Raw genomic sequence first — 17,661 nt, forward strand, 5'->3', positions numbered from 1 at the left:
GTTTTTGGGCCATCCTGTATGGTTCAGGGGGAGGGAAAAGAGCCACTGTACTCATTGGGTGATCTTTGGCTAGCCGTGCATTATGCGCTGTCCAATTTCATTGAGCGCTTTTGGAAGCGAGATGCTCATTGAAGTTCAGCCTTTCCTATTAGGGGAGTCCTGTCTGGCTTGTTTAAGAGAAGGCAAGGATGCCCTTGGAGATGTTATCTCCAGAGACTTGTAAGTGGTAAGTGGTCATTCTATATGGCTAAGAGAACACTTGTGTCTTTGGTGAGTGGGCATGTAGGGAATGAAAGCACCTTCCTGCAAGGCCAGGGTATGAATTTGAATTCTCACACCGTGACCCCCTAATACCTAACTGTGATCAATATTGACTCTGCATTAAATGGCCTTCACTAATGATGTTTACTACAGAGATAGTTCAGTTTCTAAGAATGGAGGCTATTAGTTTTACCACAGTAATTTCTCATAGGTGGTATATAGCAGTGAAAAGATACTGAAATTTTAGGGGGCATGAGAGAAAGGCAACTCAGTTTCAGTCCTTTATCACCACATACTTTGAAGTAAGATTAAACCAGGAAATTGAGGCCAAAATCCTCAACTCCTTATCTCCCCTCTCCCACTCCTTAAAATGACCACACTTTAATACAATGATTACTTTTGAAATCTATTTGGAAGGCAGGCTAAAGAGGGACATTGTATGCATATATGACCCATGTAGTCATGCTATAGGCATTATATTTTTTAAATCTCATGTGGAAGTTTCCTCTGCTGCTGGTAATGTAATTAGCACTTCTTTAGGGGACAAGACAAAGGGACTGGAGATGATGCAAGTCCAACCAAATGACACTGATGGTAGAATGCAATACCCCAAGAAAGATGCTTAGATAAGGATTGTCTAAACTCTTTACAATGCATCTACCACCACACAGCTAGCTGTCCAAGAAACATCTGCTCAGGCAATAGATGAGTTTTCCTTGAGGACACAATTCCATTACCAACAGAGATTGACTCCAGAGCCATTGACACAAAATCTCTTTGTTTGGTTTGTGGTCCAAAGGTGGCAAAAAAAGGATAGGATTGAACAATGTTCTCAATGGGAAATTACAAATACAAACCGATACGTATGCATATATACATATATGTTCATATTCATGTATGGTGTGTGTGCATATTGTATTACATATGATATCTACACATATGTTTATAGTATAAGACAATCATGCTAATACAAATGCTAATAAAAACCATAAAAGCTTACTGCATTAATTCTTTTGAGAACACATATGTGTGTGTGCACTTGCATAACTATTGTTGATAATATTTTAAAATCAACATGTGCACAATGACCAAGTCACCTTTATGGCCACCAGAAACCAAATTCTATGGATATTTTTTTTCCTCATGGATTCATGAATCTGAAAATGGTAAATGGTGATTTAGGAATTTTTCTCTACAATCTCCTCATCTGGAGTAATTAAGATGCTGACATTCCCTGCTATATTTCCAAGGCCCTCAGATTGATTCTCCCATGTGAATAGGGCCAACAAAATGTGTCTTTATGTCTTTCCCCAGAACAATGCAATGATTTTGATTTCTTTGTCCATGAGGATTATGCTGGGGCAGGGAATCAACTATCTTCACAACTCTACAGAAACAAGCAGGTAACCACTGATGACTGGGATAATGTAGCCACCTGAGTTCTTACAGAGGGTGACAACTTCACATAACTACCCCTACTTCTCTCCCTCTTCTCATTCAAGAGATGGGATTCCAACAATCAGCAAAAGCCCAAAAAAGGCCATTGAGTGAGAGAAGTTGAGGCAATCTTGTCAGGACAGCCTTCTTATCTTTGAAGTTTTCTTGTTTGCAAAGGAATTTAACCCCAAGTACCATAAGTCAGATCAGACTGAACCCAGCTCCTTTGTGAGCTACAGAGAGCCAGGTTCCAGGTGGAAAACATTTTTTTCTAAGCATCCTTCTCTCTGGTGGAGCAGCTGGGGGTGGTCCCAGCTTTCCTGCATGCATGCAAGTAGGAGTTATTCACCCAGAGTGGTCATTTGAAGAATGTCACAATCTTGTCAAATAGTTTGCAAAGAACAGGCAAAGTTGAAAGCTGAAAATGAGTCAGGTGGGGAATGGAAAGGACACACTGAATGTAGGACTAGAGTTTGCCCAAGATTGTCTTCATAAAGCAAACAAAGGCATAATGGAGTGTAAGCAATTGATAAAGTTACAGAGTCAATATTGGAGAGCAGCTTTCACCATTGTGGGCATCTCCTCCCCAGCTCCAGGACACCCTGCTGCAGAAGGAGGAAGAACTTGCTAGGCTACATGAAGAAAACAACAACCTCAGACAATACCTGAACTCGGCCTTGGTGAAATGTCTTGAGCAGAGAGCCAAGGTATGAAGCCAGGAAGGAGTTCGGGGGTAGGGAAGGGCTGGAGAGATTTCTGAGGTCCTGGAGGACATGCAAGACACTGAACAGGTACTTTGGAAAGACCCTTTGAATTCCATCACCTTATAGCATAGCCTAGCTTCATGAGGCAGTCAGCAGGTATTAAGTATGTCTGGCACTGTGCCTGGGGCTGGAGATTTGAAGACAAAAGTGAACTGATTATTGCCCTCAGAGAGCTTACTTTCTAATTGAAGAGACAAGCTACACACACACACACACACACACACACACACACACACACAAGCTGCATACAATGTAATTTGAGGCAGGAGAGCACTAATATTGGGGAAGGCAGCAATTAAGTGGAGTTTGGAAGGAAATTGGGGATTAGAGAGGCACCATTATGACATGAGACATTCCAGCCAGGAGAGTGCTTTCATAGATGTTCCCATGGTATCTTCTATTTCTGAGAATTCATTAAGAGCTAGATTTTTATCCCTGTTTTACAAATGTGGAAGTTGAAAGTCTAAGGGCTGGTGACTTACCCAGGGTCATAAAGGTTAGCCAGCTGAAAGGTGAGCAGAGCCATAAATGTGATTCTGGCATTGGGACACATGTAGTTGTGTTTAGGGGGTTGGGGAGAAAAAAAAAGGTCTGAAGCTACTTATGAGGAGGCTAGTAAAGTGGCCACCATGAGTGCTATTGATCTTGGGTATCTTACAGGGCTCAAATCATCAATTATGGAGCTGCTACATGGACAGGCCTCCAAAAGCGATCCAAGGGAAAGAGGCCAATGATTAAATGGGAACATTCAGATGCAGAGGGTTATATGGGGAGGAAGTATCACCTTTACTCCTGGATATTATTAGCATCTTGGGGCAAAGGCTGGCTCTCTCCATTCTGGTTCAACTTTATATGTAAATTCAGTATTTGAGACTATTCTTTGGCTCTGGTTTTATTTATGTTCTCTCATGATTGTCAACACTCTCATCATTAATTAACCTAAGCTGGTTCCCTAGTGTTCGTATATCGGGAGGAAAGGGAGTTGCTCTCACATGAGGTTAATCAGAAGTGACCACGTCTCTTATGCCCAAATTCACACGTCAAAGAAGATGCAAAGTAATTCTCTGGTGCCTCAATGACCTTCCCTAAAGGGGAATATCACTGTCACAGCAGAGAGAGACTCCTTTCATCTACATCCCTCCACCCACCCACCCCACCTTACAAACATCCCAAAGGAGCTCTTCCAAACCTCCTGGGATGTTTCCCCTTCTAGATGTCATGACACTGACTGGATATCACCCAAATGAATAGCTCATTGATTATCATTCTTTCTCCTTTGCTTTTTCCTTCTTCTCCTAAAATGCTGTTAAATTGGGGCTTCATTTAAAACAACTTATACACAGAATAGGTTACAAAGTTTGTTCTTCTACACACCATTGAGCCTTGCACAGAGGAATGCCCTTTTCATGGGTAGAGCTAGAGTCCCAACCTTGGCCATATCTCATAAAATGTCGACTGCTCTTTTCCAAGGGTAAATGATAAGTTTTGATAAGGTTTGCTCAAGGTTTGTTTGTTTGTTTTTCTTTTTTTTTTTTCCTTATTTTGGTTTTAAGCCAAAAAGATTGTGGTTGTAATGCTGGAAGAGAACACTGGGGCAATCTACACAGATCATCCGTGTGGATCTGTGCTGCTCTGTCAGGTGACATCTTAGTTTGAATAAACATCCTAGGTAGAGTTCAAAAGGCAGCTTCAGGACAAGAAAGGGCAAGATCAAAGAAAGAGGCTAATGGCAAATAAAGGAAGAAAAGTAGGAAGAGAAGTGAACAACAATGGAATGAAATTCTATGGCAAGAATTCTTAAATTTGCCTTAGGTCGTCAGCTTCTTTGGCAGTCTTATGAAACCTGTCCACCCTTTCTCAGAATCATGTTTTTAAATACATAAAATAAAATATATAAAATTATAAAGGAAACTGATTATACTGTAATAAAATTATAAAAAAAAATGTTGTTTTTTTTTTAAATTCACTGGCATCAGATTAAGAATCCCCATTCTATGCTGACCAGAAGGTGGTTGGGCAAAAGGGAACAGCTATCAGGGCTACATATTTTGCATTAGATTTCAAGGGCCTAATAGACATGAACCACATGCAGGAAAGCCTCCCATTTGGTCCCCTCCTTTCATCATGCTTATTTTCCTGGGCTTCAGAAGTGTAAAGGGACAGAGACTGGTCAGATAACATGATTCTCAGCTGCTCATCCAGTGAATGTAGCCACTTTCATTCTCAGTTTTCAGTCCTGGCTTCTTGCCAAAGTTCAGATTTAGCTGAGATTCAATGAGTGATGTTAAATAGGGTGTGTCATCCCTCTGGGCTTAAGGTTTTTTTTTTTCCCCTAAGTATAAAACAAATATCATTTCTGAGCATTGTGAAGGAAATTCCAAAATATACTTTAGAAATTATTACTTGCCCCCTCCCTTTGCCTTGTCTTTTTTTTAAACAGCCCTAGTGAGTTGTTTTCCTTTCTTTGTTATTTTACTTGCTTTAATGAGATCCACTGAATAGAAATTTGTGTCAAACAATGCAGTTCAAACCATTCAGTAGCTGAAACCTGTGCTGTCTTCTATGGTTGCATAGCTCCCCGAGTGATTATTACACGTCATAGGAAAATAGATTTCATGCTGGAAAGAATTTTGTAGTTGTCTGTTTCAAACCAGGTGAGGAAACTGAGACCCAGAGAGATGCCTAGTCACACTGGCACCACAAGACAAGGCTGGGGTTTGAACCCAGGTTTGCTGGCTCCAAATCCATGGAACTTTCCAATCTTTCTGCTGCTCCAACTTCCCTGAGGAGAGCCATCCAGAAGGCAGCTAGGCAGAGCCTTTGCCAGGAGCTGTAATAATGAATGGGTGAATCCCCCAATTGGTAAATGGTCAAGTGATATGAACAGACAGTTTTCAGAAGAAAAAGTTAAAGCTATCTATAATCTTATGAAAAATGCTCTAACTCTAAAAATGCTCCAATGTGTGTGTGTGTGTGTGTGTGTGTATATATATATATATGTGTATGTGTGTGTGTATGTGTATATATATGTGTGTGTATGTGTATATGTGTATATATATGTGTGTGTGTATGTGTATATATGTGTGTGTGTGTATGTGTATATATGTGTGTGTGTATGTGTATATATGTGTGTGTGTATGTGTGTGTATATATATATATATATATATATATATATATATATATATATATATACATATGTAATGGCATACTATTGTGCTACGAGAAATGATGAACAAATGGACTTTAGAAAAACCTGGAAAGCCGTATATGAACTAATGCTGAACAAAGTGAGCAGAACCAGGAGAACATGAGATACAGTAACAACCACACTGTATGAAGACTGACTTTGATAGACTTAGCTCTTCACAGCAAGGAAAGGATCGAAGACAATTCTAAAAGACTCATGATGGAAAATATTATCCACATCCACAGAAAAGAACCATGGACTCTGAATGCAGTTGGAAGCATACTATTTGCTCTTCTTTTCTTTTATTGTTTTGTTTCATTGCTTCCTTCTCATGGTTCCTCCCATCATTTCTAATTCTTCTTTACGTCATGGCCAATGGTAAAATATGCTTAACATAAATATACAAATAGAGCCTCTATCTTATTGCACACTGTCTTGAGGAGGGGGGAGGAGAGGGAAGGAAAGAAAATGTAAAACTCAAAATCTTATGGAGGTGAATGTTGAAAACTAAAAAGAAACAAATATTTAAAAATAATGAATGGTTGACAGGCTATCAGTAGTGATTTTCAAAATAAGTCAATGGTATTGAGCGTCCGTTTTGTGTGTGTAAGTAGGTACTTGGGAACATCAGTCACCTCCAATGTTTAGAACCTCTTCATTGATTGAAGATGACCAATGAGTGTGTGCTGTAACTTACTGTTTTGAGGGCTCCTCATTTTCTTATCTCTTCACTAGTGTGTAAATTTTGTCTCTTCTAGAAATTGCTGATGCAAAATGGACCCACCCAAATCTATGGTTGTACAGAAAATGGGAAGAGGAAACCGAAGGAGGGGAGGTACCCTGCCGTGGATACCCCCCATCCCAAGAATGCCAAGAGAAGTCTCTTTAGTGAGTTTGCTGCCTGTGAGGGGCGACCAAGTCCCCCTGTGGACCCCTGGGTCCTGAAGACCCTCGGGTTAAAAGACCTTGACACCATTGATGACAGTGTGCCAGCTAACTACAGTGCCGTGCTCTCTCAGCCTGAAGGGAGCACGTTCCAACAGCTTCCTGGTGAAGAGGCCATTGTGGGGCTGCCCATTTCTGATGAGAGTGCGCAGGTGGCACCCTTGCACAACACAGGCAGCCAGCAGCAGGAGGACTTGCTCTTTTTCTCCGGAGTGTCCGACCAACCAGGCGCTTTACCAAGCCTGTCTAACCTTTCCCCCAATCCTTTTCCCCCTTACGCTTCACCTGGCTATACCCCTGATGTATCACCCAACAAAACAGATGTGGCCTTTTCCACGTCCCTGACACCTCACTGCCATGTGAAAACCCATTCCTTCCAGCAGGGACAAGCCTTTGTACGTCGAGATGAAGGAGGCTGGAAGTTTACCTGGGTTCCTAAACAGTCTTAGGAAACCCATACCCCCATCTCAACTAGTGAACACTGCCATGAACCTGCTGTGTGTTTACAAAGAGCCTTCTCACACTGGAACCTCACCTTTTGGAACTGGAAGTAATATCTGAAGTTTTCCCTCCTCCCCTCCAACTTTTCTACTTTGTTCCTGCTCCCTGACAGTCTTTAACCTGTTGCTCTTTATAACCCACACTGAAACAGATCTGTTACTCTTCCAGTGGTCTTTGCTTTGTTTACACAGACTCTTATGGTCTACTTCCTCCCTTAGACCTTGGACTTGAAAAGGTATTTTCATTCTAGTTTTCTATAGGTTGAAAACATAAATACACTGCTCCCATCATAACCAGTCTGACTACTTCTCTCCTTTAGTTAAGCAGTTTGCACATTTGTGGTTTTGACTTTTGTTCTCAGCCTTGTTTTCTCCCTAACCTGGCTGTCAGAAGGTGTTCAAATATGTGGAATGTATTTCAAGGTCATTTGTCTACCATCACCCTCGGCCTAGGCACAACACTGCTAGTAAAGAGCCCCGACTATGGACAGGCAGTGTGCACAGAGGATGTGCTCAGGGTTACTGCTGGCAGTGGGAGAGGCCTCTTTGTTGGAGCAACCTAGGCCAGTTTCTTTTCCAGCGGACACACCATGGACAGCAGCCGCCTGACCACCTGACAGGAAAGGTGATTTGATTTGCAAGCTTCCGTTTGTCAGCTGCTTAGAGGACCCCAACATTTTGCCTCTCAACAGCAAAGGGGAGGGTTTGCATGGGTCACTGAGCATCCCTTTTCCTGCACTGCCCAGTACAATATAAAGATGAACTCTCCTGCTACACTCACAAGGAAAGCATGAAACTGACACCCTCTGAGCAGCTCTGGTCTTTTGGTGTAACTTAGTTTCAGAGATGCTGCACTGAATTAATGGAAAGTCTTTGGGTGCAGTGAAACCCAGACTTCTGATGCCTTTTAATCTGATGGTAGAAATTTGTCTTGTGAAATAATCTGAACAATAATGCTGAGTCTCTTCATTCTGACAGCGGCCCACTTTCCAAGCTAGTCAAGCTCATCATTTTCCTCTGGGCTGGAGGCTGAATGATTTAACATCCCAAAATATAGTCCGTTAGGACTGTACTAAGAGTTATGCATAGATAGGCTTTACATTAAAAATCTGTGAGCCTGATGCTTTCCCCCCTTTATTCAAACAAAAATATCGTTCATTTTCAATAACTTCCAGCTTTCTCTCCTCCTCTTAAATGTACTTTCTAGAAAAGACCAAACTTGTAGAAGACAAGGTATCTAAAGTGTGGAGCCTAGATCTGTAACATTCATTTAATCATTTAGCTTTCTGGTGATGAGTGATCTTTCTCACCTGAGAAATATTTAAGGCAATAAATGACTCCACAGAAAAGATGTGAGCAGAGCCCCTGAGCTTTTACAAGCTTAATATGCCAAGAGTAAATTTCATTCACTTTTCAAACTCTACTTCTGTCAGACTGAGAGTTCTTAGAAAGTTCACGTTATGATGATCCACATCAGTCTTTGTGTCAACCCAAGGAAATCCCTAGCATCCTTGCATTTTTATATATAATTTCTTTTATAAGAAAAAAGGAGAGATATCTCCTTAGCAGATGACTACAAACAAATTTCTGGGGAGAAAGGGAGGAAACAAGGCTGAAACAGGGACAAAAGAGATGGAAATTCTAAAATCTTAAAAATAAGTCAAATATCAAATGCATAGTGATAAATGAGTATTTGATATGTGTCCAGTGCATTGATGTTGAAACAGAAAAACTGAGTTACATTTCACGCAATGAATATATTATGAAACATGATTTATAACTTTTGAAGTGATTTAAAATGAAATCAGAAAGTTAGTTTTTCTTCTGACAAAAGGAGCTATTGTCACTTTTTCCAGAAAAGCAGATCATAGTAGAGAGTTCTAAGCTGATACCTATAGGGTGGCAGCTGAGTGAAGCAGTGTCTCTCTTTTGTTTTCAAGGGTCAATTAGTAGGGACAATATACTCTAATTGTGTGTAGAAAAGGGATTGATGAATTCCATTTCTTTTACTGTAAACCTTAAAAAAATTGCTAAATGACAAGACATTTGAACCCTAACAACTTTACCTGAGGCAGCAATCAAGTGGATGCCGCTTTAAAGGTGTAGCTTGTGAGCCCATTACTCCCTTGCGTGGCTCCTAGCTATATTCTCCACAAGGGAGCCACTAAAAGGGGCAGGTGGACCTTTTTCCAGGTCCATTAAGGATTGCCTGTATATTAAGGAAGTGAAAAGACTGTCCATTAATTGTTCTCATGCTTGTCACTGCTCTGTAGAGCCACATCAACTTTGTGACGTTTATGTCTAGTCATGTTTTACTACAAAAGTAAAATGGTTATTTTAGATGGTCTATGATGGCTATTTTATATGGTTTGTTACATTTTCTAAGCACAGATTTTCTTCCATTTAATTTGAATATCAAATAAATTCATTTATATATTTTCTGCTGTGATGTATGGGCACTTACTTTTCTAGATTATTATTTTAAGCATGTTGAATATAAAAATATGTGTATATATACATATATATATATATATACACAAATAGATACACACATTAATGTATACATCTATCTTTCACTTTATCATGCATTATTAATTTATATAGATTCCAAATGATAAATTCGCTAAAACCTTGAGAGTACCATTTGGGTGGAAGGCTATGTTCTGTAATTTCCATAATGAAAGGTCTAACCTAATCTCTTAATTATGAACTCATTTCCTTGCCCTCTGTCCTGGTTGAAACATGAATTGTATCCTCCCTCCCCATTATTTCCTATGTTAGCAGTCAGTTGGAGGGAAAACCAAATCATTCAAATAGCCTTCACTAAATCCCACCATCTCTCTTGCCCTTTGTTTCTCTCTAAAATGAGGGTGAGGGGAATATACTAGATTCTGAAACATCTGGTCTGGTCAAACGCCTATGAGAATGATGGTAAACTTCAACAGTTTAGAATTAGTCCTGAGACTAAGGCTAGTGGGATGAATACTTTTAAATATGACAAGAAATCTCCTGTACTTAACCCAATGCTGAGGATTTTTGAATTTAAAGAAGTTAAAAGAAAAGGTTTCAATCAACCAAATTATGAAAGGAGGAAGATAATTGACATATCTTAGAGACAAATATGGTTTTAAGTCAAATGCTTAGCTTTCTTAGGATTTACATCTGAAAGGACTTTAGGCATCATGGTCTCCAATCCCCTTATTGTACCTCTGAAGGAAACTGATTCAGAGAAGAGAAGTGCATTGCTCCAAGTCACCCAGATAATAAGTGATAAGGCTGAGAGTCAAACTCAGGCCTTCATACTTCAAAATCCATTACTCTTTCCATGAACCAGGGTTCTGAGCAGGACCTTCATAGCTCTGATGTTTAATGATCATTTTCATGTAATTTTGAGACAAGTCTACATTTGCTCCTCTCTAACAAGAGAATCAGAGATGATGAGTCAATTTTTTCATGCCTAATTCTAATCAAAGGTAACTGATCCTATAATAACAGCTGCTATAAATTGTGTAAATATCCATTTTAACATATTTGATTCATTTTGAGACCTATGGAACTTTGTTTCTCATTTTGTGGCCACAGACATGCAAATATAAGTTCTTATATTTGGTGTTCTAAAAATGTGAAATACAAGCTTAATTTAACATTCTTTTGTATGGTTTTGATTTGTGTGTGATATTAAAAATCTCTATATGTGAGTCATATGTGTAAAATGTTATGGGTAATAAAAACAGAAATAACCCAAACTGATATGAGACCATTTGTTAAAAGCAAGTTATATTGATTTCCTTTACATTACAATCATTTCCAGGTTACTCTAGTCTGTGAGAGGTCTCTTGTAAAACAGTGAAACAATCAAGTAAAACAAATAATACTTAATTTAAAAAAGGATTCAATATTCCATATCTGTAGCATCCCCTTCTATTTTGGTAGAAAAGAAAAATCAATTTTATTTCCCTCCCACTGATAATTCCTTATAGCAAATATGCTGAGTCATGCAAAATAAGTTCCCTAAGTGACTGTAGACAGAAGAATAGGTGGCCCATTCCACTAGACAAGTACATCTCCTCTGTGAGAAGGTGAATGGCACGTTTCATCATTGATCATCTAGAATCAGGACTAGTGGTAGCATTGATCAGAGGCCTTCCAGCTTTGTTGTGGGTCTTTTAAAAAAACCCTCAGAAATTACTGTTTTATAACTTGTTCTCCTGGTTTTGCTCATTTCATGTATTGTCTGTTCAGACAAATCATCAGAACTGTTTTTTGTTTCTTTGTTTGTTTTTTCCCAGTATTGGTGTTCTAGTATAGATTATCATTATGGTCCTTCTCACTTCCCCCTCTGTACAAGTCTTTCCATGTCCCTTTGAAATCATAACACAGTGCCTTTTACAAAGAAATGCTCCCTTGTGTACATCCTGGCACATGGATATGTGTTTCCTGTTGAAGGAAATACAGATCCTTTGTCTGGCATTTCAGGCCCACAACAATTTCTCACCAGGCCATTTTTTGAGACCAATTTCAGATGATCCCCCTCCAAGCACTCCAAACTGGCCTCTATGCCATCTCTTTTCTCCTGAGTCAGTCCATTCAGGATAACCCAATGCTTCCTAGCTGAGCCTTCCAGTATACTTCCCCTTACCACCCCACCTCCCACTTCACGTGCCCAACAGTATCAGTGTTAGGGATTCTCAGTGTGGAAACTCCCTTTCCTGACATCGATTGGCCACTTTTCTGTCATTTAGTCTTAGCAAGTTGCCTGGAGGTGATCAGGCTAATGAATTAGGAAAAGGCCACACAGCCAGTTTCTGTCAAAGGCAGGTTCTTCTTATCTCCAAGGATAGCTCTCTATGCATTTGACCACGCCCCTTCTAAGAAGCATTTTTACCTTTCATTATGCAGGATCAGTGTTGAGCTCTCTTCTCTAATGTGATCCCCTTTGTCAATCCCCAACCCTAGGTGTTAGTGCTCTCTCTCTCTCCTTATATGTTCTAAGGAAGCTTATACAGGTGCTCTCTTTGTGCCCTACTGTACTTTGCAGCATGCAAGATATTCCATGTAGTTGATGTGACTCTTCCAGTAGATATTAAACTCCTTGAGGGCAAGGATTATTCCATTCTTGCAGTGTTTTCCCCTTGACCTTGGAGCTCTCGAATTTTATTCTAATGCCAGCATAAAAGTTTGAAATCTTTCCTTCAGGAGGGAGCTTTTCGTGGTCAGGTTCTTTTATTGTTGTCATTTGCTAATTTTTTCTAGCCTATTTTTGGACTTTGGACTTTATGTTTACTTGGAGCTCACTCACCTCCAGAGATGGTGGGGATGTCTTGCCTAATCTTCTGATTTTTATGTCCTGCTGCTTTCACAGCTAGTTCTGGGGGCCTGTAAGTTTTCACTGATTCCGAGGTTGGTATGTTGCTGGGAGAGTTCCTGCCACTGCCCTCCTATCTCTGCTCTATTATTTACCAGGCCAGGGATCTGCTCCCTTGTGGATACAATTGCTCTAGATAACACAAGATTAAGGAGTTCTACCTTAAAGTATCACTGAGCTTGCAGTACAATATTCCATCAGACAAAGGAGGTAGAATTAAAACCAAGAATCACATATCCAGAAAAATTGACTATACTCCTTCAAGAAAAAAAAAATGGATATTCAATGAAATGGAGGACTTTAAAGCATTCCTGATGAAAAGACCAGAACTGAATAGAAAATTTGACTTTCAAATACAATCAAAAGAAGCATAAAAAGGTGAACAGGGAAGAGAAATAATAAAAGATTCAAGTTAAACTATTTGCATTCCTACACGGAAAGATGATACTTGTAATTTCTAAGAACTTTCTTATTATTAAGACAATTAGAAGGAGCATAAATAGACAGAGGACACAGGTATGTATCCAATATGATAAAATGAAATCTGAAACAATAAGACCAAGGTTTGAGAAAGAGTAATGCAGTGAGAGAAGAGGAAAGGGAGAGGTAAATTATCTCATAAAAGAGACATGAAAGATTTTTTTCTTGTTTTTTTTTTCCCCCTCAGTGGAAGGGAAGGTGAGGGAGAGAGGAATGAAATTCACTGTTGTTGGAATTGACTCAGAGAAGGAATAACATACATACTAAGTTGGATATAGAAATCTATATTACCCCAGAGGAAAGTATGAGAGGAAGGGCATAAAAGAAGGTGGGGGGCTAATAGAAGGGAGCAGTTTGGGGAGGTGGTAGTAAGAAGTTAAATACTTGGGATGGACAAGATAAATGGAGAGAGAGTAGGATAAATGGGACAGGGATGAGATGGAGGTAAATGCACAGTAATTATAAGTGTGGGGAAAAATATATCAAGTTTCTCAGATAAAAGCCTCAGTTCTCAATTTTGTAGAGAAATGAGCCAAATTTATAAAAATAACATCCATTCCAAAATTGATAAGTGATCAAAGGACATGAACAGGCAGTTTTCAGATAAAGTAATCAAAGCTATCTATAGTCATATGAAAAATTCCTCTAAATCACTACTGAAATGCAAATTCAAACAACTCTGAGCTACCACCCCACACCTATAAGATTAGATAATATGGCAGAAAAGCAAATGACAAATTTGTAGGGACTGTGGGAAAATCAAAATACTTATGAGTTGTTGGTGGAGTTTTAATCTGATTGGAGCTGTGTGCAAGGGGATATAAAACCATGCATACCCTTTGAACCAGGAATATCACTAGGAGGTCTATATTGCTAAAAGATAAAAAAAAAAGGAAAAGAGCCTAGATTTACACAAATATTTAAAGCAGCTCTTTTAGTGGTGCCAAATAATTGGAAACTGAGGGGATGCTTATTAATTGGGGAATGGTTGAACAGGATATGGTATATGACTATGACGGAATACTGTGATATAAGAAATGATGACCAGGATTCTTTCAGAAAATACTGGAAAAACTTACTGTACGTTGTTGTTTATTATCATGCTATAAGAAATCATGAACAGGATGCTCTCAGAAAAACCTAGAAAGACTTACATGAACTGATGCAAAGTGTTACACTAAGAGATAATTGTGGTAGTAGAAGAAATGATGCACACAACAATATTGTATAATGATCAATGGTGAATGACTTAGGTATTCTTAGTGATACAGTGGTCCAAGACGATTCTGTAGTACTTATGATGAAAAACGCCATTCATTTCCAGCAAAAAAAAATGATGAAGTCTGAATACAGATTGAAGCATATTTAAAGAATCTTTGGTTTTCTTTTTTTTTTTGGAGGGGGGCCTGTGTTTTCTTTTACTACATGACTAATATAGAAATATGTTTTTCATGACTGCACATGTATAAGTTATATTAAAGTGCTTGCCCTTCTCAATGAGGGAGGAGAAGAAAGAGGGAGGGAGAGAATTTAAAATTCATTTTAGAAATGAAAGTTAAAAATTGTTTTTACATGTAATTGAGGAAAGATAAAATATTAAGTAAATTCAAAAAGAAAAAAAAATGCAGTATTCAACCTGATGATGACCTTCCCTGATTTTAGCTGGGCTGGACATTAGACAGCAGCCTTCATCATGTTAACACAATGAGTCATCAGAATTGGACTCGAGTAGTGATCCTATTTCCACATCTGCGCTACTTCAGTTCCATAAATGAGAAATTTGGTTTTGTCGTTGTCCTACACAAGAATATGCAGTTCGTCTTTACACCCTCTACAATTAATTCTAACCTTCTTTGGCATTTTAAGCCTCTTTTCACTCTGCCTCCAGCTTATCTGAATATGATTGCACATTGCCTCCACTCTCATGCCCTACATTATTTCCAAAGAGGCCAACTTGCTATAATGTGATCAGACCTACCCTATAGAACAAATAAACTTGGCCATTGGGTAGAGAATGGCCCAGAGTGAGAAGAGGCTTGAAGGCCATGGCAATAGTCCAAGTAAGAGGTGATTCAGATCTGAATTTAGCATAGTTGTGTGGGAAGAGAAAAGGGGACATATACAAAAGATGATGTAAAGGTAGAAACGATAGTACTTGGCAAATGATTGAATTGTGGAACGAATAAGAGTAGGGAATAAAGGATGACATGAAAGTATGAGTTTCTTAAGAGTGAGAATTAGATTTTCTATTTATGTCCACAGTGCTAAACATAGCACTTCGTGCATAGTGAGCATTTGATAAATATTTGTTGCCTGAACGTCACTGAGTTTTTGTTCCATGGCTCAATTATTCAGTATAATTATTGCTGTGCTAACATGGGCTTGGCTTCATTTCAATCTTAGTAATTTCTAGCGGTAGAAGCTGACTTCAAATTGATAAAACTACAGCCACAGAAAGGTCCAGAGAGGACCAAAATTTCTTTTCTTCACTCCAATACCAGCTGCTGGAATGGTGGTAGGGTTAAAAGGCCATTCAGTAAGTCATTACTGGCTTAGCCCTCATTTTCACTCTGCAAGCAGGTGAATGTGCTTTGCCAAAGCAAAATATTAGGGCAGAAATTTAGAGGAATTAATGACCACTGTCCAGCTACTGGCACCAGTGTAAGAAAGACAACTAACAAATGAAAATATACATCCAAGTTTGTCTGAATTCTTTTTTGAAGCACCACAAAGAATAGTCGCTTTGACTTCTCACGTTATATCCTTGTCCTTAGCATTAAAGAAAAAAAAATGAATATTCAAACAAAAGATAAAAATCTAATTGAGGATGTGTATTTGTAACCACAGCCCTCTATAGATGTGAACTGTGGGCTACTCCCTGATTACTAAACTAGCTTGCTGAATAAAAAATCTGTGAGGGTAGCCCTTGTTTTCCTTCACCTCTGAACCAGGTTTATGATACTAACGAGTAAAGCAGAGACAGAGTGCTTTTGGCTGATTCTTTGGTTCATGAGAGCCCCAAGCCCTGAAAGGCCTACTCTTTGGGGAGGGCCCAAGACCAGCCTCATTGCTTTTCCCTTGAATTTTCTACATTCAAGGCTTCCTCAGGGCCCTACAATCCATGATGGTAGAGACCGGGCTAGGCGCTTGGTAATGACAGAGTACAATGAAATCCCCTCATAAGGAGTGGGCCCAATGCCAGAACACCCCCCTTCCCACTGGCCCTGTATGACTCAACATCTCACAAGAGTTCCAGGCATATTCTTTGGTCGTCTCAGGCTCCCAAAGGGCCATTATGAGGTAGAACATGGGAGTGACATTGGTACAATGCAGACAACTGTCACACACTTCAGCCAGACTGTTTGTTGTCCCTTGGGTTTTCGGCCTTCTCTTGGAAGTTAGCCTGTTTAGTTGGCTGGGCTTTCATTATTTTCTGCCTTGGGGTTTGAGGAGTTGGAAGAGCCAAAATCCCCCTCCCACTTTCCTTGCATAATTTTCAATTAACATGCTGTGGCTAAAGTGTATTACCCTGTCAACATGATGTTGGATTAATTGGGACTCCTGCAATTCACCCTTTAGGAAGGATGCAAGTCAAAATGGCTGGGAGCCTGGAATACTGGCCTGACAGCTCTCCCAATGCCTCAGGACATGTTACCCTAAGGTAGATGGAGCGAGCCTGAAATTGTTCTCTTTGTCTTATCTTCTGACGTGAGCATGCAGATAGGGTACACCTGTCTATCATCTAGCTCCAAATGTCAAACTGTAATGAGAGGAAGCTAGGTCACATAGTAGTTATAGCACTGGCCCCAGACTCAGGAAAACCAGAGTTCAAATAGAGTTTCAGATGTTAACTAGCTGCGTGACCCTGGTTAAGTCATTTAACCTTAGCTCACCTCAGTTTACTCAATTGTAAAATGGAGACAATGATAGCACCCACTTCCCATGGTTGAAGTGAAGAACAAATAAGATGATATTTGTAAACTACTTAGTACAATGTGTGGCATGTATTTGATGCTATATAAATGTTTATTACTATTATTATTATTACTATTACTATCATTCCTATTACCACCTGTATTGTTTAAAATCAGACACATCAGAGCCCATTTTAATTTAGTTCCAAAATAGATGAATGTCTCCAATGTTTTTATTCCACTTGAACAGTGTTCTCAGCCTCGACTTTGGTATTTTAGAGAATCTTTGAGGTCTCCAGGGTCAGTATGCCCTATATTTCACTAGGTTGGCCCCTTAACCAAGAGTGTCACTTTACCACCTGGATGACTGTAGTCAAAGCTACATTTCCACAAACAAACACCTTAAGGCATAAGATCTAAGTCTTTCCCTTTCTCAAGATCCTTCAATTACTCCCAATTGTTTTGGGATTAAAACATAAGCTACTTCTGGGGCAGCTAGTTGGCACAGTGGATAGAGCACCATCCCTGAAGTCAGGAGGAACTGAGTTCAAATCTGGCCTCAGAGCAAACACTTAACACTTCCTAGCTGTGTGACCCTAGCAAAGTCACTTGACCACAATTGTCTAAAAAAAATAAGCTGCTTCAGATGTAAGATCATAGCAACAGACAGAAAAGAAAAATGACAAATGTTGGAGGGGACATGGAAACATTGGGACACTGATGTACTGCTGATGGGGTTGTGAATATATCCAAATATTCTGGAGAGCAATTAGGAACTGTGTTCCAAGGACTATAAAACTGTATATTC

At 39.4% G+C, this 17,661-nt stretch overlaps 1 protein-coding gene across 1 annotated transcript in view; it reads left to right on the forward strand.

Annotated features, from left to right (window-relative positions):
- GMNC (geminin coiled-coil domain containing) overlaps positions 1 to 10,787 on the forward strand; it is a 126,521-nt gene extending 115,734 nt beyond the window's left edge. Inside the window, exons 4-6 of the mRNA XM_078147473.1 lie at positions 1,576 to 1,664; positions 2,289 to 2,405; positions 6,408 to 10,787. Of these exons, the coding sequence (XP_078003599.1) occupies positions 1,576 to 1,664; positions 2,289 to 2,405; positions 6,408 to 7,043 (842 nt within the window). The 3' untranslated portion in view covers positions 7,044 to 10,787. The remainder of the gene's footprint in view (positions 1 to 1,575; positions 1,665 to 2,288; positions 2,406 to 6,407) is intronic.
- Positions 10,788 to 17,661: the final 6,874 nt, after the last annotated feature.

This window comes from Phascolarctos cinereus, unplaced genomic scaffold, assembly GCF_003287225.1.
Source record: "Phascolarctos cinereus isolate Bilbo 61053 unplaced genomic scaffold, phaCin_HiC Scaffold_7;HRSCAF=346, whole genome shotgun sequence".
Taxonomy (NCBI): domain Eukaryota; kingdom Metazoa; phylum Chordata; class Mammalia; order Diprotodontia; family Phascolarctidae; genus Phascolarctos; species Phascolarctos cinereus.